We start from the raw sequence: 26,804 nt of genomic DNA on the forward strand, positions 1-26,804 counted from the left end.
GCCATACAGTTAACTGCAGTATTTCAAGTGCCCCTTAGGATTCAATTAGGAGAGTACCACTGCTGTGTGAAAGACCATAAAAAAGATACTTAACCTTGGCTGTTTCTACTTAATGTCCTTTCATTCTGAGTCAAAGCATTCTTAAGAGCTTTTACAAATTCCACCAAATCTGTTTGGACAGTAATAAGTAATATCCACTCTATTTGTAGATATTTGCCATTGGTAGAAAAGCCTTTTCTGGTTTCCTATGAGAAACTGCAGGGGAAATGTCTATTTCCTAATAAAAAGATCATTTTTTAAATTGAAAGGAAAGACTATTTGTATATGTAATGTGTGTACATAATGTGAGAGGTTTGTACACTGACTTTACCTCCCCAGGCTGACACAGCTTCCCTCTATAAGTAATCTCTACATCTGACCATTTGGACCACTCAGAAATGTGTTATGTATTAAATTACAGGCATAGACAATTTCATGAAGCTGTCTGCCAAAAAGGGATGGAAAATTATATCTTCCGAACTTCTATCATCTGGGAAACCAGAACAACAGATGTTATTCAAGACACCATCATACAGTGTGAATAAAAAAACAAAAAACCCATTGTGAATTTTTTTTAGAGGAGCTGGAATGATGTTGTGACTATGCAAAGGAGCTTTAATAGAGAATCTAGATTTTGTGAAGCTCCACCAATTTAAATTAATTTTTTGACACCAGTTCTTTCAAATAGGCTCCGTGACATGCATATTGGTCACCCACACCACGTGAACTGAATTCATTTGATTTTTTACTAATGTGGATTTCAGGATAATCAATGCACTGAGAATTTTAAAGGAGGAAGTGAATGACAAGCTTTTGGAGTTTCGTTTGATGGTCTTGAGAGAGCACAGCAGAATTCTGCAATGAGCATGAGGAACAGAAGATAGGCATACAGTATTCAACAAATCATGATAATGTCTTTCCAGTCTTACACAGACAATTTCATTAATTTGGTACTTATTAAAAAAGAGTATAATTTTTCATACTGGTAAGAGGGACTGCTGTAAATACCATCTTAATACTATTGAAATTAGAAAAGCATTTGATATACTGTAGTCTATTATTCTTTTGTAATTTACCTTGGAGCAGTGTGTTTCGTACATTATCATCAAACTGAGGGACAAAGAGAATAAAAAAAAATGCAGTTGTTAACATACAATAAAGGAATGTGCAAAAATGGAATATGAAAAGAAAAACAATGTCATATTTATTAAGTAACTACAAAATGCCTTATGCCGTGGAAAAAGTGTCAAATATAACAATGATAAACAGTGTCACACTGGGAATATACAGTAATAAAACATGCCGTACGGTTTCCAGTATTGGTATATGAAAAAATAATATCACGGATGGATGTGTAACCAAGTACTGATTTTTCCTCCTACAAAGAAAATTTACAGCTGCAGTTGGCTGTTCCACCTCTACATTTTTTTTAAAACTCCTGCTAAGATTAAGCATGTTATAGTTTCCATGGAGACTGCTGAATATGTTTGTTAGGGGTTTTTGGAAGCCTGTTCTAAACTACCATCCAGTATAGAAGCCACAGAAACACTCCCCTCTGAGTCTATCGTTGATTTTCATCAATACAGTAACGGTGCCAAAATCTAAAGTAATGTCTGGATTCATTGTTTTTTTTAAATCAACATGGTTTCACGTCAATTGAAAATTTATGACATAATGCACAGTATGGACAGAATGAACCTTATCAACAAAGAAGTCAAATAAAGTGCTTGAGATATTCCAGTGTTACTGCAGGGACATGTAATTCTATTCATTATGAATGTGTGGACATTATGTTCATGTGTTACTAAAGGATTATCCTGTGGTGGGTTTTACCCACCTTACTTCAGGGGTTTGTTCCCATGTTCCTGTGTTGCTCAGTTCTCAGAAAAAAATCAAATAACAGACTTTCAAAAACCTTAAGAATTTAATGCCTAAAAATACCCATTAATTCATTAATTAAACCATTTAGGATACAAAGATACATTACAATCACATTTGATCACATTACAGACACTGTTTTGATCCTGATGAACTGATTTGTGTTTTCTTGGATGTAAACTGCTAGTAGTTGTTACATAGTTAAGTAAATCCTATTTATATATCCTAGTATTTATACATTTTCATTGAAATGTCTATTAAAACACTGAAATAACCCAGATGCTGTACCTTTAGATGTCTACAGTACAGTACAGTACAGTACAGTATGTCAATTAGAGAGGTAGGTGATCTATTATCTGAACACCCAAACATTTCATAGAAAATACAGTAAAATGAATGGAACCACCAACATTATTCTCTTATACTCTTGTAAAAAGATATTCAATTCAAAATACTTTATTCATCCCCAGGGGAGCAATTTATGGATGCTATATGCTGCTATTCACTACTAATACTTTACAGAATCACTTTGGAATATGGTGGATGTCTTGCTTGCATTGCTTCTTTGTTCTAAATATCCCACATACATGGAAAAAAATATCCATTTCAACTATCAAGTAAATCATACTGTAAAAAAGGGACTATACAACAACTACAATTTTCCAAAGGCTTTGTAAAGCCTTTGCATAGAATGTGGTCTCTAATGGCAGTCTGAAAAAGACAAGACATGCTTTCAATTAACATGTTGAGGAGTTGTAGGATTCTTGGCATGTGATTTCTCAGTGCTGGAAGTATTCCTGGTGATCCTCGAGGAGCTCCAACATGTTAGACTTTCTGTGTCTTTCCCCAATGGAGCCAAGCCTTGCTGTCCCTCAGTGTGTAATCTGAGACAAAAACCTTTGCAAAGTGCCAGACAATGAGATGTAGGATTTCATTTCTTGTTCAGACAGTTACCTGCATCTTTGTTAAAAGCACAGAGCTTTGATCCTGTGATATTTCGCTCATATCGTATTTCCCACCCACACAGAATTTGCCATTAAAGGTGGACATGATTGATTGCTCGATTCCCCATACACACTAACACATTGTGAAAGCTAAAACAATGAGTAGTGCAGGGGTTTCTGGAAAATACAAAAATAATTTTAAAGACCTTCTTGTCCCATCTCTATTAAATATAAACTGTGACATTTCATCTAGGGGGTTGTTAGGTGGACCTACTACATAAACCAGAATGCAAAATTTTCTGTTATCCTATTCGACACCCATCCTTGTGTTTTCACTTTTCTTCAGTGACACATTAGGAAGAACGGTCATGATCCATTACTTTCACTGCCATGCTGCCATCACATCCACCCATTACTCTTCACCTGAAGATGAAGTTCTCTTAGTCTTCCTTTGAACTGTCAGAAGGGTCCTGGGGTGTGAAAAGATCTCGGGTACAAACAGTGGAAATGAGGTTTCCTCATCTGTATGACAGGGTTACCAGCTCGGCTACTTAGGAGAGCCTAGTAATAGTGTAGTACCTCCTCTAGATTTGTGTTTGGGCACCTGATAAGGTTATTCCCTGGGAGGCTTCTGCTGTGGCTCTGCCAGGCACGTTCCCTTTGGAAATCCCCCCTGGAGGAGGTGGAATCTGCAGTCCCCGTGAGTCTAACCAGGACAGGTAGTCAAGTTTGGAATCTATGCAGGTAAACAACGCCTTTGCTTTGGAGTGAGGATATTATTGTGCTGTTCTGAACTGCAGCTGCGACTCCATGTGAAATTTTTAGTGTACAAGTCATTTTCATTATTGCAGTTGGTATTTCTGAATGTCAGATTCATATGGACACACTCTATACGTAATACAATTGAAGCAGTTAATTGATTGTGTAGACAAACCTATTCTTAATAGGTTCCAGGATAGATCCAGGGATCTGATAAGATAAAAAAAACCCTGACAACAACACTGGACAGTGTAATATTTAAGAGATATTATAGGTTATAGAACAAAAGATTCCCCAAAAATCCCATACTGCTATGAAAGACTCAACCTATAACTAACACCATCATGCTCTTTATATCTCCAGATATTCTGCTAATGAACCCCATGTGAAAGTGCTGAATTAATCAACACCAATAATAAAATTAAATAACATTATCCTAGTGTGTCTATTTACAAATGATAGAGGCCTTAAATGGCATTTAGAGACTGGTTGGCTACTATTGTAGTTCTCATTGTTCTGCAATTTCGATGAAAACTTACTCTTAACACCAAAACACATATAAATGTATGCACACGTTATAAAAATACTTGTTTTTACATAAAGGTTTCTTGATTTGTTTAATTAATCTTAAAGTGATCCTTCAAAAATTAATATGGAAGATCGATAAATGAGACAAAATAGAGATTTCAAAACAAAGTATCATAAGAAGTTGAAGAATAGTTCAAATGAATCACAGTTTAACAGGCAGAGAAAGCAGTCATTTGACATTTACTGTGAAGTTTTTGAGAAGTGGATTCTTGGAAATAAGGTACAACTATGTTAATTATAAATATATTTCCATTTTCCTGATTGAGTGTATTAAAAAAATCTTATGGAATCTAGTTTAAATAGCCTGTGGTTTAACAAGAGTGTTCAACAATCTCTATGATTTTTTTCATTTCTTTTACAAGGCAAAAAATTGAAACCTGTAGTTGTAGTATTGAACCAGAGAGATGAAGAGGTGAAATAAGCTATCAGGTTGTTTCCTCCATTTTCCTCCTGCATGTTTCTGCATGTACAGTACATTATTCTCAATACAGAAAGCCTTTCAGAATAATATTTCTATTATATCTGATTTTATTAATAAGAATTATGTTTTGAACTGAAACATTTTGTATCTATAGTATTACAGTATATTGACCTACGGTGCAATTTGTTCCAGAATAATTTGTTTGAGTCCTCTGAAATAATACAATAACAAAGAAAAACTGTGTACCATTAAAACCAAAGGATCAAACAGTTCGTAATAGACAGCTTTAAGACCTCTTTAGATCTTAGTATCTGTTTTGGTTAAAATATTCACTGAAATCCAGGAGGGGATTTCCTAGTTCTGGCCTGATTAGATTGAAACAACAAATTCTAACTTGAAAATCCAGTTCCCACTACCTGACCCAGTGTATGTTAAGCCATTCAGTTCTGAATGCACTATTCATCAATGTACTGTATGATTGTCAGTACTCCATATGGGCAGAAAGCTGCAAACAAGCAACAGATGTGAAGACATCTCAGTCACATCTTAGAAAAAAAATAATATTTCTAGCACTTTTCTTTAAAAGAAGCATTCTTTTAAGTTTTTTAAAGATTTTTTAACACACCCTGAAAAGTTGCCTAGTTGTTTTAAAAACACATGAAAAGTTTTACAGTACATTCTTTTTTCCCCACCACAAATATCACCATAAGTATTACGATAAAAAAATCAGAAAACGTGAGCATAATACTAAATGCCCTACATCATCAGAAAGCTGTTTATTCCTGGTAGTGGTTACAGCAACTGGGAGCCTTTTTCTTGCACTTCAGTATTTATCAAACCCAAGTCCCAGGACCTGTTAGACAGTAGCATTAACCACCAGATTACCATTCAGCCCTTTTAACAATTATCATTGTATTATTGCTGTATTTTAGTTATATCGTTTTATATATGTTTTTTACAAATTAGATATAGAAAATATATTTTACGTGATAATTCACAAATCTTCAAATGCTTTTTTTATTAATGTTAAAAACAACCAATACTAACAATATCTACATGCTTAATAGTTGCATTTTAACTATTATCCTTAATTTGTCCATTCAAGGCAATGACATGCAGAATGCGGTGCAAGAATGCAGTCTGTGAGATGTACAGTATTGCAGAAGTAACACAATGAAATCAGCACAAAACAAAATATCAGGAGAGCAAATAAATCACTTAGTAGATAATCCTAAATCAAAATCACATATTGAAGAAAAAAACAACTCGAGAACATTTCCAAATGAGATTTGTCTAGCTTATTTGATAAGATGGTGAAGAAACCAAATGTAGTGTTGAAATGGGGGCTCTGAATTAAACACAGCTCTTAACATGCCATTGTAACGTATTTCTCATGTCCTTAGATACTGACACCCCTAAAAACTTAACAACACGGTAACAGAAAAAGAACCCCAAAGGCAGGAAACCACAGAAAGCTTGCAATTAACACTGCCGAAGTGAAACTAACCCACTCTGCAAATCTAAATATAAACAAGCTGTGCATTTTGAGCGAATCGGTCCATATATTTTTGTTTGAGAAGCAATGCAATCATTTTTATAGCTGATACTGTACATGAACAGTGTTCCAAGCAAAATCCTCACAGACCAATTCTGTTCAAAAAAGCTTTCCAGCCTTATAACAGTTCTAAAATACTACAGCTGTCATGCAACATTTTTAATGTTAATGTTAATATTTTTATTTCTTCATTTTAATAGCTGCTTTTGGCCTGCTTGTTTGAATTGTACATAGTCTGTATGCCCCGTTTTAGTATTGCTCACACACTTCATGAACATTTGTTGATCAAAAGTGTGAAATGTGGAAAACCTCCACTGTAAAACTAACTACGCCTTTATTATTCACCACTGGTTGTAAGAATGGAAAAACACCATCGCAAAACTTTTAGGAAGAAAAGTTTTTTACTTGGGACCCTTCTGTCTAGGAACTTTTTTTCTTGTACAGCTTGCACTGCTCACTTTTTACAAGAGATATGGTGCTTGTTTGTAGGAAAGAAAAATCTATCCATTCTTATTTTAATCTGATTATCCACTACTGGGTTGCAGGAGAGCCAGAACCTACCATGGCAAGCAATGGGTGCACATACTGTACAGTACAAACACACAGACATACACCAGGGTCAATGTTACTGAAGCCAAATTAATTACCAATAAGTCTTTTAACTGTGGGAAGAAACCTAAGCACCCAGAGAAAACACACGTGAACTCCACACAAATAGCACCGCAGGAATTGAACACAGGTCCCAAGTGCTGTGAGGCACCAATGCTTGAAAAGGAAATTTCATAACAAAAAACCTTTAAAACATTATAAGATATACAGTACAGTATTACTTTTGTTCATAATATGAATAATATTTCAGCAACTGAATGTGGTTTTTGCAATACATAGCAGCATAATGTTTATTTAAAAATATAAAAGTACATTGCAAAATTGTGCCTGGAATTAAAACAGCAAGAACACAAAAACTATCTTTCCTCAGAAACCTACTGACATACCCATGGTACAGTACGTGACCTATTTTTTGAAGTAATGAAGCAGAAGAGAATGGATTTATGGATTTTCTTATAAAGTAAAGGGCAAACTGCACTGTTAGAAAAAAATGAGTTTTTGAAACTTCAGCAGGACACTGTGACAATGTTTTATTTTTCACAAAATAAGAAAAGTGTAAGTCAAAAGATAATTTATCAGACTTTCATACAGTGAGCAAATTAAATAACTCTCCTACTGTATTTCAGCATTTGTGTTTTATAAATCTATGACCTTTTTAAAATTCATTGCCCTACACTGGTGTTTTAAAGCTGTTGTTTATAAAATATAGTTTCAGATTTACATTTTTTCCATTGCTTCCTTTTATAATGTGTACTTCTATAAGGAGTTATTTCTTCTAAACTGAAATGAAAGTGTCATTACCCGGAGAACTGTTCACACAGCTAGCCACCTTAACAGCACAAGAATAAAGTTTCAGTTCTCTGCACTGAAATTGTTGGCTACATACTTTTTACAATTCTTTCCTTGGTTATATAAACAGTTTGTCCTATTATGATGCTTTCTTGTTTGTTCAGTTTGGAAATATGGTATCCTATTTTGAATTACACTCATCCCCAAGAATAGTTGAGTGCTCTCCAATGATTTGACAAGACTTCAAGAAGGCTAGCAGGAAACAGTGCACTATTTTAAATGTCCAAGAGATCACCACAAAAACATCATTAACAAAAACAAACAAAATGTTCCGACTGCCTGTGAATGGGCATGCTTAAATGTATAGAAGTTCTACTTTTCGAATTATTTTTCTGCTAACATTTTCTCTCCCAAGCTGGGCTGGTGATAATGATGATTTCTTTTCAGTGGCAGAATTGCTAGAATTGACATACAGTAGTATACAGTATACAGTAATACATTTGCTACCATTGTAATTGGCTTGGAAAACCAAACTTGCATATACTGTATGCAGTATATAAAATGAGGTGGATGACTTTGACTCAAGAACTCTAAAGACGAACTTTGCCAGGGTTTTGAGGTGTGACCTGCTAGGTGAAATCTCTGCTCAGACTGTTTATTCTTCGCCTTGTAAGTAACCGTCACAAAGGTACTGTATATATTTTTTCTGTTAGAGACATTGACTTGGATGTCATTGCTGTACCAGAAGATGGGCCGAAAAAAAATCCCTTTGTAAAAATGTGACTATTGCATGGTCGCAAGGCATGCCTACACTCCATGAATCAATGGGAAATAAAACTGACTAATTTAAGACGTGTAATGATGCCAAGTCAGTCAAGACATTTTACCATTTGGTGTCTGTTGATTTGAAGCAAGCAATTTTCTAAATCTCAGACATACAATACTGTACTACAGTACTATGGACAATTCCCATCTTTAACTTACAAAAGCATGAGACTGATATCCAGGCTACTTACCGAGGTCAATATTAATAAAACTCAGCATCAAAGATGCAAAGGAATGTGACATCTATACTCTGTAATATTATAACCCAAATACCCAAAGAATGCAGCTATGCATAGATCAAAGCATATTTTTAGAACCATCTGTCCATTTTCAAAGTACAGAAGGTCCAAGTAATATTCTAACAATTTAAAAAGTAACAAAGTCACAGAATTTTTCTTTAACACTAAATGTTCTAGAAAATTAAGCATGCAATTGGCTAGACTCTTTAAGTAACATTATGGCGTATTTGTGGTTGAGGTGGAACATTATGAACTTCTGTACGGTCATATAAATAGCTATGGGTGTGAATCCCCTGAATTAACTCATGAAAAACTACCTAGATTTTCAACACCAACACTGACTTACAGTGTCTTCTGAAGCTTGTTGATATCCTGTATTCTTTTAGACTGCCTCACATTCATCTTTTTATTTTTCAATGTTTCAAAAGTATTAGTAAAGCTCCATACTATATAATCTGTATCATCAGAAAATATATCTACTGAAGTGTAAAGAGTAAAAAAAAGCATTTGAAAGAGAATTCCCTATTTATGGGAATTATAAATGTATCATTAATTATGAATACTATTTCAATATAGAAATTATTTTCTATTAATTGCATAGTGCATATTAGGTCAAATCAAGCGGCAATTAATAGCTATTTTAGTCTTATTAAGGCAAATCAGTGTGGTATACAGTAATTGTACTTTGAAATGACACTCAGTGAAACAGGTGTATTTGGGTCTTACAAGGCTCATTCAGGCTTACAGCTACTTTCACAATAATGAAAAGGAAACGGGAAAGTCAGTTAATGGGATCTCTTAAGTTGATTATTCAGAGAAATGGAAATTCTATATTTTGTCTCAAAGTAAACCTGAAACAGCAGTAAAAATCCCAGGGCGTTTCTCAAAAAGAGAAGGGGTGTAACCCCGTTGTCTTGGCCAATCATGGCCTCCTTATAATCCCCATCTATGAATTGGCTTTATTACTCTGTTCTCCTCCCCACTAATAGCTGATGGGTGGTGAGCATTCTGGCGCACTATGGCTGCCGCCGCATCATCCAGGTGGATGCTGCACATTGGTGGTGGTGGAGGGGAGTCCCTATTACTTGTAAAGTGCTTTGAGTGGAGTGTCCAGAAAAGCGCTATATAAGAGTAAGCAATTAATTTTTTTCACCTCAATAGCTACAAAAACTCACATTGCTTTATTCAGAGCACTGACTTCATAGTGTTTATTTTGAATTGGGTGAACATCAGTAGACTTTGAGTGTTTTTTTTTTAATAAAGGACTTTGAGTATTTCTGCTGCATACAAATTGTATTAATTGATGTATTTTTGATGGGTGCATTTAAGCCACAAATGTCATTGAAGCCATAACATTTTATGTAATCAAATCAGCAGTGAAGGACAGTCCGCTCTGTGGAAGTTGAACAAGCATAACACTAAACAAATCAGTAAAGATGCAAGAAAGAAGTAAGTACATTTACATTAGAAGCACAGATTGACCAGATAACATACAGTCAGATGGAAAAAGATTGAAGTAGAAAATATTTAGCAAGCTCCTAAATACTTAAACACAAAGTCCAATGAAATAAAAAAACAGGAACAGATGAAACAAAACTAACCATAACTCTTCCTTGGGCCTCATTGCTAGACTGAAAACAAAAAAGCAGCATCTGTAGTTTCAAACCAAAATGTAAAATACCAACCCACAAGCTCAACATCATGTGTAAAGAGATTTTTGCTTTGGGGTAAAAGATTTTCTACTCTGAATAATGGGAGAATAAGTATCCATGAAGAACCGAATAGAATCTCCATTAAGTAATACTTTCACATCTCAATGATCATTATCATGAGTACATTAACTATGAAAGCACAAAGCCTGTCTCTAGGTGCACCAGAACTGCCATAAATCCTGCCTGCCCCCATGACTGCATTTGGTATAGCGTTGGCCAGGAAGGGTTGTCATTCTGATAGAAGATTTTGTAAATATTGTAAAAAATGATCTGCAGTTTCTACTCTCCGGTTTGGCCCAGAAGAACTTAAACGGGTTTAAATTTCCTTCCTCGGCTCTCTCATTCTGACTCAGATATAGCACTCAACTGCTTGGTTCAGGATTTGATACTGGAAGTTTGTGGGGTCAAATCCCAGGTTAGGTACTGTTGTTGTACTCTAGAACAGTGTATCCCAATAGATTGACAATGATAGCATAGTAATAATCATAGTAAAAATCCTAACCTCCGTGGACCAAAGCCTGTTAATTGTATCAATCACCTGCAGAATTATTGCAGAGGTGTTGCCAATGTGCAAAACCATGTGACCTATACAAACTGGATTGAAACTCTCAAGAACCAGGGTTGGAGACCTGTCTATGCAGGTCTTCAAGTCCTGGGACTTGCTACCCTTATAGCCAGTTAAACATAATGCGACAATAAGCAGAAGAATATGTGTCCTTAATCTTCTTGTGTAACAACTTTCTTGTGAGACTGTTAAAGTTATGATATGATTATCCTCCTCACTGAATTTGAACCCTGTTGAGAATTTGTCAGATGAGCTGGGATGATATGTGGCATATAGGGCTCAGAGACCAGTGAACCTGCAACCCTGTGCAAAGCATGTATTGTAGATTTACATCTTGTATTGCTTTTAGCATTTATTAGCATTATATATCACAGTATACCTGGTGTTGATCAGCCCTGTTAATGCCAAATTTTAAGAAGTGAAATGAATTTACACCTGTCATATGTGTTCAATAAAATATCAGTGCATCTGCTACAAAACATATCACCGGTTTCTTTTGGATGCTCAGTATAAACAAGCATGTATACACTTGGATAATCAAAGGTGAGTAACTATATTTTCTTAGTAATAACCTCATGTATGATCAATAGGGAATTCAGAAGACCATAAGCAATTTTATTTAATGTTGTTCTGTCATGACAGTATCATCTTGAGTTGCTCTGAATAATAATTATACATGCCAGTCCAGCCCCTTGTTAAGCCTAACTTGTATGCAGTCATCCAAGAACAGTTGTGATTTCCAGCTTTATTAGGGAATTATGTGATGTGGAACATTCATATTGAAACTGATATATATGAACTCTTGCCAGATGTGTCCTTGGAGAGAGAAAATGCTCCCATTTCAGCATAAAGATATTCTTAATTAAACCTGATAACTTGTCAAAGATCCTCAGAGTTCTTACAATAGAGATGTCATTTTCAGTCTTAACTGTTCCACAGAGACACAGTGTGCTGGTTTTCTTAACAAGATAGTACTTTAAGCCATGATTATAAATGGACTTAGTTTTTTTTTTTCTTAACCTGTAACTCAACATAATGATAAGAACAAAACACGCATTGACCTTGTAGTAAGAGACCACATGTGGATCAGGTCTGGAAAGACCTGATCATTTAATATTTTCATCAGTGCTCAGCTTATTTAAAATTCTGTGTGCATTTAAACTTTAAAATGGTCACAGGTAGGCTGGATGTGATAATCATCATGGTGGAAAAAAGTTCAGCTAAATATATATCAAGGATAAATACTGTTTGTTAATACCCCCACAGGCTATACTGTAATGCATTCATTAAAACGTACTTCCAGGGGAACAGATATTTGTTTCATATTAAGAATTGAAAGAGTATATTGAGCATACTGTATATCGAACATATTTGGGGAAAGATCTTATTGTTTATTGATACATACACCTTTTATAATTTGCAAATTAGGGCAGAAAAAGACTAGAAAAGATATGTGGCTCTTTGCAGGCAGACAGATAGAATAACTAATGTACAATAACATGGAAATTACAACTAGTCAAATATATTAAGTCTTGCTTTCTCTTTGATTCTAACAGAAATATGTTGATTAGAACACTCAAAATAATAGATCAATAAACAGGACCAGATTTTTCTGTGGATTCTGGATGTGGAGTACTTACATTTTGAACACATTTCTAGACCTACAGCAGCAAAACAGGGCAGGAATTTGAGGGGTATTCAGGCGAATACTGATAGACACATTAGAAGTATTTGCCATACAGTATGCTACCATACCATCAGAATGTTCAGAAAGTGGGCCACATAATTCTGTAGATGTCTTTCAACAAAGGACCTTTCAGAAATTACTTCAGGTTGGCAAATAACATCGAAAAATAGTCATCATAGTTGAGACCACAATCATCAAGTAGGTATCTTGAAGAAAATAGAAAAGTTTACAAGGGTTTTCAGTAATTCTGAAACAAATATAATGTATTTATACCTGTATCACTGATTGGACAGTGAAAGAATACATGGTACTGTACATAGAGTAGGATACATTATTTAAATGCCCAAACAAAATGCTTAAATGAAAGGAAAGCTAGAATAGTTTTGTATGCACACCATAAAAGTAACTCCAAATGGGATTTTACAAAACTTTTGATTGTCAGCATGCTAAGTCGTCTAAATGTGTAAAATAAATGAGACATCATGTTCACATAAAACTGCATGTTAGGGTTAATGAAGCCATATGTTTCAAAACACAAGGTAATAAGAGAATTTTGTTTCCTCGTGTATTGAAACAGTTTACATGTTTCTCATTTGAAGTCTTCAAAATTAAGTAAATATTAATATGGTATCATAGAACCTGTACTGTGTCTAGTGTTCTTTCAATGCATGAAAATAATGCTAAATGAAATTATTATTGCTATCATTGCAACTGCAGCTACTACCGATAGGTTCAAAACGTAAATAGCGGAGGAACACAATATATGATTACTATGAGATTTTATAGTATTTATGTAGTGTCTGGACAAATATTTAGGATTGATATGCCAAAATATGTACAGTATATAGAGAGAATGACTTCATTACATTTGTTTAACCATTTTTAAGTTAAATTTAATTTAAATAGAATGTATTTAAAATTAAATATAATTATTCCACGAAGTTGTGGCACAGGGATTAGAAAGGCAAAGCCGGGCAGTCAGTTTTTGGGCTAGAATAAGCTTTAGAGGCATTAGGTCCAAATTAAGGCTAGAAGGGCTGGAATACTTTAATATATACAAATACAAAAAAACAGTCTCACTTAACCAACACCCTTATGTAAAGCCAATAACTGCATTCAACCATTACTAAGAAGCACCCCAAAGTTAATTAGGTATGTCTATAAGAGATATGCACTTATTTTAATATCTATTGGCATATTTGTGCAATGCAGCAATTGAAATTATTTTTTTCTCAATGGTTCAAGGAATTAAACTCTATTGCTCTAAGCCACTGGCAACTGTTTTCTTTGAGCTTTTATTTTGAATGTAATTACTAAGTTGCTTTGTTATGCAAAACTCCGGTCAAAAGACAGACATCTTAAGGCAAAATGAGGAGCTGCCCTGGGAAGAGAGTAAATTAGATTTGCCATGCAGTACTGACACTGTGGCAGCCTATCTCTTCCAATTACCTATCAACTATGATACCAGGGCATTTCTGTAGCATTGCATTCACTGATTTATTTGTACATTGCAATGGGCTAGCTAGTGTATTCAAATTGTTTTAGGGCAGTGCATTGACCTACAACCACTGTTGCTGTCAAAGGAATGATTCGGTTTCCTTATACCACAGTAGCTTGTGATAATGGTTTGAAGCGTATAACAAATTAACTTAGTTACAGAAAGATGGAAAAACATACCTCTGTTTTCTTATATTATGTCTTTTAATTAACATTGGTGGTTTACTACAGTAATTAAAGGAACGCAATCCACTAATCTGCAATATGGCTGAAGTATTTAAACTTTTGGTTATTGTGTATTTAATTTTTTGTTACAGGCTGTCCAACCCATGGCAATGCAGTGTTATTTTTTATCATGCTATTATGTTTATTTAAAAAGACATACAAAGGTGTAAAATGAAGAAAAAAGTGATATCAGACCACAGACAGGATGAAACAATGCTTAGGCACTCAAAGATCACTCTGTAAATGATGTTACTCAGATTATTTTTTTACTATGGTTCTAAATCTTAACAGCTGATGATAAGCTCCACATTATAAATACGGTATGTTCCTCCACAGTCTAAGTTAATCAACATAGGGCAAAAGGACATTGTGGAAGTCCTGTATATCTAATGTCCTTATTTACTTTGTTATCATTATCATTATTGTGATTCTGACAACCTTTCCTAAACAAAATTGATTGATTAATAAAATAATGCTCATTTATGCAAGTAAACACCATAGTAACTATTGCATTTCACCTTCAGTCATTTAAGGGTCGTGGAAGTACTAGTGGTGTTGTTATAGCCTGTCACCCTGGCTTCCTTCGAGAAAAAGCTAAATGAGATCCTGGATCATTAGTTACTAACCACCAAATGGGCTAGATGGGCCAAATTGCCTCCTCTCATTTGTAAAATGTCATATAGTCTTATGTAGATCTCCTTGGAAGGGAATTCATTTCTTCTTTTGGCTACTTTGGGGAAGAGAGTTTATTAAACACTTGTAGTGTAACTTGTAGCACCAACACTGCTTGAAAGACTATCAACCTTTTCTGAGAACTTTTTTACTGAGTCAAAATAGAGTGTCAAAGAAAACACTACAAAAAGAAGGAAAAGAAACTCTGTTTTTAAAGGCTCCTTAAGCAGGGCAGTACCTTGCAAACACTCTATTATTATGTTATCAGATAAGTGGCTACAATTACAACAATTATTCCATTAATTCAATACAACAGGCTGCTTCTTTGTGGAATGAATTATCCGTGTGTAGAGCACAAGCAGCAACAGGCATAAATCAAACTCATTTCTTGCCTACACGTGTCTGTTCTGGTGTACAAGATTGGATCTTTGACATCATTCTTCCATTCCTCAAATTCTTGAAATAACAAGAGATGAGCAAATATGAAACCCTCTTTCACAGAATGGCACTTTCCCAAATTGTAAACAGGCCTCTTCTTCAAGAAACATTTGGTATATGCTGTACTGTATTCAAGAAGAAAGCTTCTTGCTGGTCTTGCTGTTATTAAGAAACACTTATTTCTGGATTTTAAGATCGAAGGTTGAGTGGCCATAGTTCCTGAAACACAGCAGGGACAGATGCTTACACTCCAGTGTTAGTGACAGCAATTAGGAGAATGAGACAAATAATGAATGGAGACATCACATTAAATGAGTTGGCTAATTAATAGCAGTTTTTTTACCTTCATGCTTCATCAACTTTTGTAGACTAACTCTTGAAAATGAGTTTAATTAAATTGTTGTACAGCTTCCACCAACACCATGATGAATTTATGATGGTGACTTTTACAGATTTTTATTGCCTGAGAAAGGCATGACTTAGTATGATTGTGCTTGGTTGTTATTTCTTGTTATTTTATGGACAACAAGATGGATTTTTTAGTTTATTGTGTCATTTCTATACACGTTTCAAGGGGTGCTTAACACTTTAAAAAGTTACAAGGCTTGTTTTACTCTTTTCCTCCCAAACCTAGAAATAAGAAATAAAGAAAATAAGAAAACAGAAATAAGAAGCAAATTCAAGCTTATCAATTTTTTTCTTATATTCTCCTTTCAATAACGAATTAATATGGTTATTGAAGTTCCGTTTTTAGAAGTAACCTACTGTATATTAAGCATCAAAAAACATATCAAATAACTACAAATCACAAAGATACTGTCAGAAAAATAACAATCTTGTTTACAGCAGATGCACAAAGGAACATTTGTTATGCTGATTAACATCTGTCATCAACAGGGGGTCTAATGTTAAAGTCACAGACTAGCATCATGTTTGGCCAGCAGTGGAAGCAGTACAAGCTCCACATAAATGATAAATGTTTTGCACTGGGTTGCAGATGGTTGTCTTGTCACAATCTCCCCTTCCTCTCGCAAAGTCTAGGCAAGCATGTCACTGTTCACTGGTCTTTGAGCTTTAGATGAGGGTACTAATGAGGAGATGTAGGGCTTAAGCAACAGTCAATTAATGAAAAAGATTCCAAAAACATTGAATCAATATCCAAAATCCAAATTCTGTTAAACACATGCTTACAAAAAGAGATGGGTTACTTCTGTTGTTCAGTATACATGCCTTTATTGTTTACTGTTTTGTATTGCCATTTTTGTTCCAACTGCAGTTCCAGCTACATTTCAGATCATATCAGAAAAAACCCCAACAATAACAGCATTTTATGTTCATTTTTACTCAGTTGAATTAACCTTCATTTTATACAGTAATACATAGAACTATTGTTAATTAGCAGGAAAAAAAATAATCAGTCTTGTTTTCTTGAAAAGTACATAATTAATAATAATAATAATAATAATAATAATAATAATTGCTTACACTTATATAGCGCTTTTCTGGACACTCCACTCAAAGCGCTTTACAGGTAATGATGCGACGGCAGCCATAGTGCGCCAGAACGCTCACCACACATCAGCTATCAGTGGGGAGGAGAGCAGAGTAATGTAGCCAATTCATAGAGGGGGATTATTAGGAGGCCATGATTAGTAAGGGCCAATTGGAAATTTGGCCAGGAAACCGGGGTTACACCCCTACTCTTTTCGAGAAGCGCCCTGGGATTTTTAATGACCACAGAGAGTCAGGACCTCGGTTTTACGTCTCATCCGAAGGACGGCGCCTGTTTACAGTATAGTGTCCCCGTCACTATACTGGGGCATTAGGACCCACATGGACCGCAGGGTGAGCGCCCCCCGCTGGCCCCACTAACACCTCTTCCAGCAGCAACCTTAGTTTTTCCCAGGAGGTCTCCCATCCAGGTACTGACCAGGCTCACACCTGCTTAGCTTCAGTGGGTTGCCAGTTGTGAGTTGCAGGGTAATATGGCTGCTGGCCACATAACTGGCCATTTGCTTACAAGAAAGATCCACCTAAAAAAGTGAACACTGAAGAGGTACAGCCCTGAAAATGTCTTAGCACCCGATCTTTATAACTGTGTTTATTTACTTGGTACAATAGGCAATCATCCTACTATCATCATCCTGCTCTTATCATTCATGTCCTGAAGGGAAATCATTGGAAAAAAAACATCTTGTAAAAGCGGATAGGTTATGTGACAAGTCACCAAAGCTAAACCTGGTGTCAACTACTGTATCTCTCCACTACACAACACAGAGAACAGCCCTAGTCCTGAGGCATCCTGTATTGTGCTGACAAAGATGGAATATTCCATTTATCAAAACATATAAGGGTTTTGTTCACCAATGGGTTTCAGAACAACACTTTCATTCTTTGACTGAGTCTATTCTTTTTGTCTGCCGCCCACTTCCAGGTCTGGGATTCTTGACCTTCACATTTGGCAGGGAGTTGACTTCCAAAGCAGAGGTGGTCTGAATGCGTTCCAGAAACTCCAGGCTTGCTACACATTTACAGTCAAATGGGATCCTAACAATGAAGTGGGCAGCTTAACTGTTCCAAATTAATGGAAAAGTTATTAGAGTATTAGAGAAACCAAATTCTTCTGCTTCCCCTATTTAATAAACGTTCCCAAATATGTGAGTCCTGTTCTAAAGTTCTATAAAAAATAATTTTATCATAGTTTATCATACTGCTCTTTGTTAAGTATGACAATGGAGAGGAACTGTTGTGAATAATTCTCAGTCTTTCATGTGAGGCTGAGTTTCAAAGTTGAGTGCAGGGAAAATGTTTATACTGTACACCATAAAACAATATTTGGCAGGTCTTTTCTCATCACACAAAATAGAATTCCCTGAGTATGTGTAAAATACTGCTTGTCATATCTTTCACTGCCTGAAAAAAATGTATATCGGTAGATTTGCACACATTTTCTATACGCTGTTCATTGTCAAGCAGGCTGCTTACGTCATTTACAATAGATAGCATAATGGAAATTAGGCCTGGGTTTCAAATAAGATATTTCCTTCACAATCCTTTGAGAACAAAATGAAAGTTTATTTGAAAGCAACAGTAACTTTGATCCGACATGAAGATCTGCTATAGCATCAGTATATCATTCATTCATGTATAAAAAAGATTTAGCGGTGAATTGAAGTGAAAACAATAAAGGAATTTGTTTTCTGAATACTGTACATAATCGTAGCTTAGATTAAAAACCTGTCATAATGGCATATTCTGAGTACCGATTAAGCTTCTCAAATTGAGGCTCAAGGAATATACATAACGCCATTTATATACGTACTGCTAAATTGCTTATGAAAACCTACAGACACACCATTACGCATATGATTTTAGTTTTATTTTTCTATAAAATGGTAACGCATACTGTTTTAAAAAAAACATACAGATCAATGGAACAAATTAATATTATCCCTACATGATATTTCACTGAAAATTTTGAAAGATTTGCTAAGTTCAATGTTATTCAAAAATTTGAATTAAGCAGTATGACAATGCAAAATTAGTAGCTGGATACCTGTTTGGTTCAGAGGGAAGATGCTAAATATAATGTGCCAATAATTTATTTCCATAGTTTCTCTAATCTGTTAAGTACCTACAGTATATGGCTGACATATTGATTCAGATTGTTTAGAAAAACATGCTGATTTGCTAACACTCAGCACCAATAGATAGGATAAACCTGTACTAGTGTCAATTCCAAAGGTACAGGTATTGCACCCATTAAATGGATAACTTGGGGGTCAATACCGAATGCATGTAAGCCTGAGGTAAGGGCATCCTAGATGCCTGTGTGAATATAATTAAAGGAGCTAGGATGCAACAAACAAGGCACATTCTTTTCTACATTTGTAAGAGAACTTTCAAACACAGTAAAGTATTTGAAATGCTAAATATAGCTCTTATAATATATAAAAATGTTCCCACAATTTCTACTAAACAAACTTTTTACATTGCTTAAAGTATATCCAATAGGCTGGTAACTCTCCTATTCATATATAATTAGCCATTACTTTCTGAAATTCATTTGTGAGCTGTTAGGCTGAGTGATAATATCGGAGACCCCTTCAGAGAACACGTCAGGGCTGTGAAGATTAAAGATCTCTCCAAGCCTATTGTTTCTCATTTCACCTCTGACGGCCATGACCACTCTAATCTCTCCGTCTGTGTTCTCAAAGACGGTTTTCTGAACTCATACATCAGAAAGACCACCGAAACAAAAATCATTCTGCAGCTAGGATCACACATTCTCCCTTCCCTTAACGACAGACTACTGTTCTTTTAAATTTTCTCCAGTCATTGGAAGTTTCATTTCACACCTCTCTGCACCCATTCTGACTTCACACCTCTTGATTGGCCTCTCTTTCTGTCCCCTGCTCCCACCTCTCACTCCTCCTCCCTCCCAACCTTTGTTCTCCTGCTACTTTACCTTTGCCTACTGCCCTGTCTCTCTCACACCTGAAGAAGGCTCCACGGCCGAAACGTTGTGTTCTCTTTCTTCTTTTTTTCAGCATGGAATAAACCTATAACTTGTTCCTTTGCAGCCTACGCATGCTGACGCAGCTACCCACCCGAGTGATAATATTGCCACTTGGATTTTATCTTCCACTTCCAGTAACCCCTAAGCACACATTTGCCAAATAAATATACTTTATTAAACAGGAAACATTTCAACACAAACACCATACATAGATTTAATATCAACAGATGGGTACTATTCTACAGTAGACAGATCATAAGTAAAAATGATTTGTCTTTCATTTTCTTTAGAAGTACCTGAAACAGCATGAGGCACTGTAGGTGCTTGAGAGTCGTCAGGATCAACAGCATCCTAGCCAGGTATCCCCATCTTTGAGGAAGTGCTAAGACATACTATGACATGCAGCAAATGTGAACGACCAGCTGTGAGGAAGTCTTTTGTATGTTAATACATAGTCACAAATTATACCAAGGGCCAGACTTTGATAGCAACATAACATCATTACATGAACAGACGCGCACAAGGGGTATTCCAAAGATAACCATACCTTAAAGTTCTTATACCCTTTAATATTAAAATATCAAATATGAATGCTTAATCTCTTTGTTTTCCATTTCCCATGTCAATTTTGCAACATTTTCCCATCCCTGAGCACAATTTAACATTACTACTCAAAATAATCTTACTTCCAACTCATTGTCAGTGTTCTATGAATCTAATGACATACTGTACTTAAAGTTACTTGTCTGCCCAAACGTGAGCTTTTTTTTAAAAAAAGGGCACATTTAAGTAATACCAAACATGATTTCTAAACTGTAAATTCTGCCAATGAAAGTTTATGTTACGTTTATGCTAAATTAACTCTAAAAGCATATTCAAATGATTCATTTCAAACGCCATAGTGCAGAAAATCAAACGTAGTTGCTATTTGATTGCAGGAGAAATATTTAATGTACTGTAGGAAGACCCTGAATTTCAAATTATAAACAGATGAGTAATTATTAGAAATGGAAATGAAAGATGTCATATATTGGTATTTAATAAATGATTTGCTTCAGTTCAAGAGAGACAAAAATATCTCAAGGCCATGGAGCAAACAAATATGATTTAATTATTTTGATCTCATAAGCACCAAATGTTCATCTGGCCAGCAGCAAGGCATTTGGTGGAGTGAAAACAGATGTACATAATAAAATATCCAAGGGAAGAAACTTTCCAAAACTGCCCACTCAACTAAAGACTTACAGAATACAATCGAAACAATAAATTGTCAATTCTAGAACCTAACTTAATATAAAATGTATGTTTAAAATCTATCTTCAAGACTTGAGAACCAGATGAGCACTGCATAAAAAATAAATTGCAGTACATCAGTCTATTTTAAACATCAATTTTGTTTGATGTGTTTTCTGATTTAAGCCTCATTATATATACAGGTATATGCAAATTATATATGAATACATTTTCTTTTCCACATCTAAAAGTACAGTATGACTGCAATTGAAAATCAATGTAATGTATATTCATAGTTCAACTTTCTCAGAAGCAATTTTTTATTTTTTCACTGATCCTGCTATCCATACTATGAGCTAATAAGTCAGTACAATTTTCAGCTTGCATGTTCAGAAAGGAAAACAGTATGGGTATGTGGCATTGCATTACAAACATGGAAAAAGAATACTTTTGTAGGTCAAATACTTAACTTGCTTAATGAGTGTTTAAGAGAGACCTGGAAACAGAGGGGACTAGTACTGAAGCTTAGTTTCTGAACCCATTACCTGAAGGTTATGGGTTCAGGTCACAAACACAGACACCGCTGCCATAACCTTAAGCTGTATAAAGCAATGCTATGGCATCAACATGTTCTCAATCCAGTGGGTAGTGGTGGTGGAGTTACTCTCAGATTTTTCAATGGGTAGAAATTGGAAAAATGAAACATACAGTACGGTAGCTGGCCAGTGGGGTTTAGTGGTTGTGTGTCTTTAAAAAATAGCAATTAGGCCTATGACAAACTTTGTGTTTTATAAAAAAAAACATCATGCTAGACTCTTAGTTTAGCATAGTTTAAATGTTTTTGTTTTTTCCAAATAAAGTAGTGTATCTTCATGTTGCATTTGTGACCACAACTCTATCCTTTTTTGTTTACTTAAGATCGTTTACATGTCTATCTGGCAGTATTGAGAAAAGTATGACCCTGAAAAGAGGTCATCTGTACTGAGCACATATGACAGAAAACTAAAGGGCAACATTGTTTTATTAGCTAATGCTGCTTTATCTTAAATTATGTGATTTCCTGCAGTGAAGATTTCCTCTAACAACCGCTTTAGCGAAAAATGATGAGAAGGAAATAAGCTGAAGGAACCTATGTCTGATAATATCTTAGAACTTGTTTACCTCAAAGAGCAAGCTAAAAGAAAAACTGTAAAGGAAATACTTTTAGAGTATTTTTATGTCATACTGTATCTGCTTTTAAGGTGAATGTACTCAAGGAATAAAGACATGTATTCATTATCATGAAGATATGATAATATTGTTATACTTTCCAGGGCAACAAAGTTTTCCATAAATTCAGGAATAAGGTTTGTAAGATACAGAGAGGAAACTGGATTGCTACTTTGTGTATTTTACTGTATCTTTAAAGCTATGTGAACCCATAACAAACCTTGGTATGCTATAGACAGAACAGTAGTGCATTGTAGAGCAAAATAATCTACAACTAAAAAAAATTGCTATGCTGTTTCAAGATACAAAGTACTCTAAATTCAATTGGAATTAAAATCCTGGACTGTAAAACATACAATGATGTTCATTTTCATTAAATAAAATGGAAAAGATACTTCTGTTTGTCTTCCCACATCTAGTTGCTGGGAACCTGGAGAGCTCTGAACTGGGAGTCCATTGAGCTGCACAATGCAGAAAGAAGAACTTCTTGTAAAGGGTTTACTTACCAAGGCCTTTGTTTCATCTTCATCTTTGTAATAATAAAGCTGATCTCCCTTCAGAACAAACCAGCGTGTGTGCCAAGTCTTGACAAAGCCTCCTTGCTTTCTTAGCCACCCACACCTAATGACATTTTGCCTGCTTCTGCCTTGCTGGGGACTGTTGTTGGAGCCACTCTGTTCGTCCATTATAAGACGTATAGACCTTTCTGTTAGGAAGGAAGAGAAAAGAAATGAAGACTTTTAGGTTAATAATGTGCTGTTTCAAAACCTGGATTTATAGAGGCTGACTAATAGACCTGACAAAGGACTACCTCCAACTGTTTTTTTTATTTATTTCTCTTGGAGAAGCTAACCCAGTTTCTTTCCCTTTCTCTCAGCAGGGAGCTAACCTACTTTCTAAAGTGTCATAAAGGTAACTCCAGCAGCACCAACCAAATAACAGGAAGGACATTTGAAGTAGAGTCTGATACAGCACTACAGCAGTGCCTTTTCAACTTAGGTTTGCAAAACCTACATTTCAAATTTTGGAGATCATATCAGAAAATTAACTAATAAGATGGTTATAATAGCAGCAGAAAACAGGAAGCAAACAAGAAAGAATACTTTATAAGCAGTAGAGCAAAACAAACTACTCCTAACGACCTACCCCACAACATTGATGCTGAGGCAGTTTAACCTCTGCTCTCAATGATACTATATGTAATTGGCATACAGTGATGTTCTTTCACAAAAGAACATTCAGCACATAATAACATGCCCTTGCCCACACAAGAATGTACCAGCCAAAGTAACACAGTAGTAGTAATTGTGTCAGAATTGCTAACTCTTTTGCTGTAGAACAAATTTTGAACCAAATAATATTCAAGGAACGAAAACCAACATTTTTCTTCAGCATTAGAACATAAAGGTGAATTACAGTCACTTTGTTGTTTATATTCATTACCTTTAGATATGTGAGATAAAGTAGGCTTTCATGTTCTTTCTAAACTTGTAGCAGTTACATTAATCACAAAATTATTTTTTGAGTTTATATATTTTATTATATAACTAGTGAGATTTAATGAATCTCAAGAGTGCAATCAGAACTTATAGAAAGTTCTCATTTCTAAAATAAAGAATTTGGTCTTTTCAGATATTCAGTGTACTATTGGGCCTGTAGTCCAAAAAAGAGGTTGCAGCATTGATACGAAAACTTAACAAGTTGGTTTCCGAAGTGCACTGTAAGTACAACATCACTTCAAGAACTCCACTACTAATGCTCGTTATAATATATACTGTAAGATTAAAGCTTATTGACCAATATCTAGATACTGAAATGCAAAATGAACTCTGTTCAAATAATATTTTTTGTGAGATATTCACACAAATCAAAGTTTTGATAAAGGTGATGGTGTTACTGATTCTTATATAAAAATGTTTTTATGGAAAGTATATATTACAAGAAATACAGGTTCAATCCACCCTCTAAAGAGCCTAGATTGTAGTATTGTATTGGAGTGTAGTGGTATGTAGGGGTGTGTGTGTGATAGTGCAGACAGTAAATGTCTGTCTGCAACACGTTATAGCTACAGTAGCTTCTGCCAGGGAGTGTGTGGATCAGAGATGGCAGGGTTTCGTTATGGAATAGTAGCTGGCTGGCAGGATTTTACATATTACCATTCATGAGATAGGAGAGACCTGAGGGCTCTCAAAGTCCATTGCAGGATACATGGTACAGAGGTGGCAGATCAGTGGACGTGCCGGAGTGGACCTTCAACATCTAAGATTGATTGATTATTGTAACAGACCAGGTAGAGTGGCCAGTGAAAAACTAAAACCACTCAGGAAATCAGTTACTGGGAAGGTGTGGTTGCTATGGTTTCTGCTCTGAGGATTTGTATGGATAAAGATTTTAAAATAACAAATCGTGTGCTCGATAGTTGCTCCTGATGAGAGGGTCTGTGTGTTTTAGTAGCTTTGAAACTATGCTTTGACCAAGGAGTTTTGTGTGGAGGTGGTCATTAGTATCTTTCTATAGAGGTTGCCTTTCTTTTTTCTTCTGCAAAGAAATGTAGCAAAAGAATTTCTCAAAGCAGAAGGAGTTTACTTACTGTATAGCTCTAATGCATGACATTTTGAAACAAAGTTCCAAAGGAAGAAAGAGGTGAAAACATTTTAATACCAGAGAAAATGCTAAAACAGTAAAGTTGGCCCTATTAAATAAAACTGCACTGTTTTTAAGGAGACAGACTAGTCCTTAACAGATACAAAATGGAATGGCAGAGCAATTTTTAAAAACATCTGTGCCTATGTGAAGATTATTCTGGTGTCTAAAAGTGTTTTATGATATTTAGAAAGACACAAAATAAAATACTGAGCAATTAAAAAATATCAAATTATATGGGACTGTACATGCATTACAAGGTGTAACTAAAATATGCATGTGACTTACAGTAGTTTTGTAATTTCTTGTTGTTTCCAAAATAAATAAATTACAAAGCAAAGGATGCACAAGGGGAAGAAAAATTTTGATTTATGAAGAAAAGAAGAGCACAAATATAACAGATTTACATCATGTATTTGTATTAACATAACCAGGTCATAAGTCCTATTTTGAAACGCGTACTGTAACTAACTGCTTCTGGTTCATTTGGTGAGCTAAATATCCATCCATTTTCAATATCCATTTAGTCCAATACAGGGTAACAGTAATCTGGTTCCTACCTCAACAGACAACGGTCACAAGGCACAAGGGTGCATGCCACCCACACTCAGACTTCACTGGGGACAATTCAGAGACACCAGTTAACCTAGACAGTATGTCTGCATTCCGTGGGAAGAAGCCAGAGCACCACAGAAAACCTACGCAGAGACCATGTAAACTTGGCCCAGAATCAGACATCCCCAAGAGCCATGAGGTAGAACTTCCACAACACCATAACACCCGTGACCTAAATGTTCTGCAAATGTACAATTTAGTGAGAAAATACCAGTCATGGAAAGATTCTGGATATTAGAGACATCCAAGAAATCGATAAAATCAATCCATCTTGAAAGTTGTCTCAGGTACAGAAGTAATGTTTTTGGATTTTGCCTTGTTTCATCTTGTCTATTGTGCTTAAGCTAACAATGCAAAAAAAACTCCACTTAGTTTGTATTTGAAAATTTGTAAATTTTAAGTGCAGAATCCTTATTAGAATAGTTTCAAATTAGCAAATACCTCATCTTGAGAACTTCTAATAGGAGAATTCAACTATCTCAATAATTCTCCTTGAATGTCCTCCTTAAACCGTTGGTAATAGTCCAGTGTCAAATCTTGCTTGGAGACTTTTTACGAGTTGCATAGGATATTTTATTAAATTGTCAAATGTCAACAGCATCACACTGTACCAAACTACACCAGACATGTTTGAGATTCTACATATTGCTGCTTTCAGTTGCTAAATATATGACAAGATCTTTGTGATGCCAAAATATACTCCATACTGCTTACTCTTGTAGGACAATAATCATTTATTGTTTGCGAACTAATGTTAACACAAAATATGATAATTGAATGTTAATCTAAAAGTATTAATAATCAGAGGCATATTCTGATTCCTTGTATACTTCTTCAGTTTCAGGCATCTAAAAAAAATAGTGAAGAACAGCTGTTTGTGCTATTTTATTAGGATATCTCAAATGTATTATCTCATTAGAGAGATACTGCACACATCACTGTTACCACCAAATAGTTCAGAATATTCCCAAAATCAAGAGTTATATCAAACTGTATATAGACCTAGACTCACACTCAGTTGATGTTAACTATTTGACATTTTTGATAATGTCCACTACAGTACAAAGTCACCTCAAAATGAATAGCTGCACTTCAAGTGACAGGTCTTTTTTGACATAAAACTGCATTTTCTACTAAAATGAA

General features: G+C 35.2%; 1 protein-coding gene across 3 annotated transcripts in view; it reads right to left on the reverse strand.

The window, feature by feature from the left end:
* arhgap24 (Rho GTPase activating protein 24) overlaps positions 1-26,804 on the reverse strand; it is a 136,331-nt gene that overhangs the window by 89,733 nt on the left and 19,794 nt on the right. For all 3 annotated transcript variants that reach the window (XM_088628884.1, XM_088628883.1, XM_088628885.1), the window contains one exon: positions 22,910-23,109. In XM_088628884.1, coding sequence (XP_088485010.1) covers positions 22,910-23,089 — 180 coding nt within the window. In that variant the 5' untranslated portion in view covers positions 23,090-23,109. The remainder of the gene's footprint in view (positions 1-22,909; positions 23,110-26,804) is intronic.

Source organism: Lepisosteus platostomus, chromosome 4 (assembly GCF_059453375.1).
Source record: "Lepisosteus platostomus isolate fLepPlt1 chromosome 4, fLepPlt1.hap1, whole genome shotgun sequence".
NCBI lineage: Eukaryota > Metazoa > Chordata > Actinopteri > Semionotiformes > Lepisosteidae > Lepisosteus > Lepisosteus platostomus.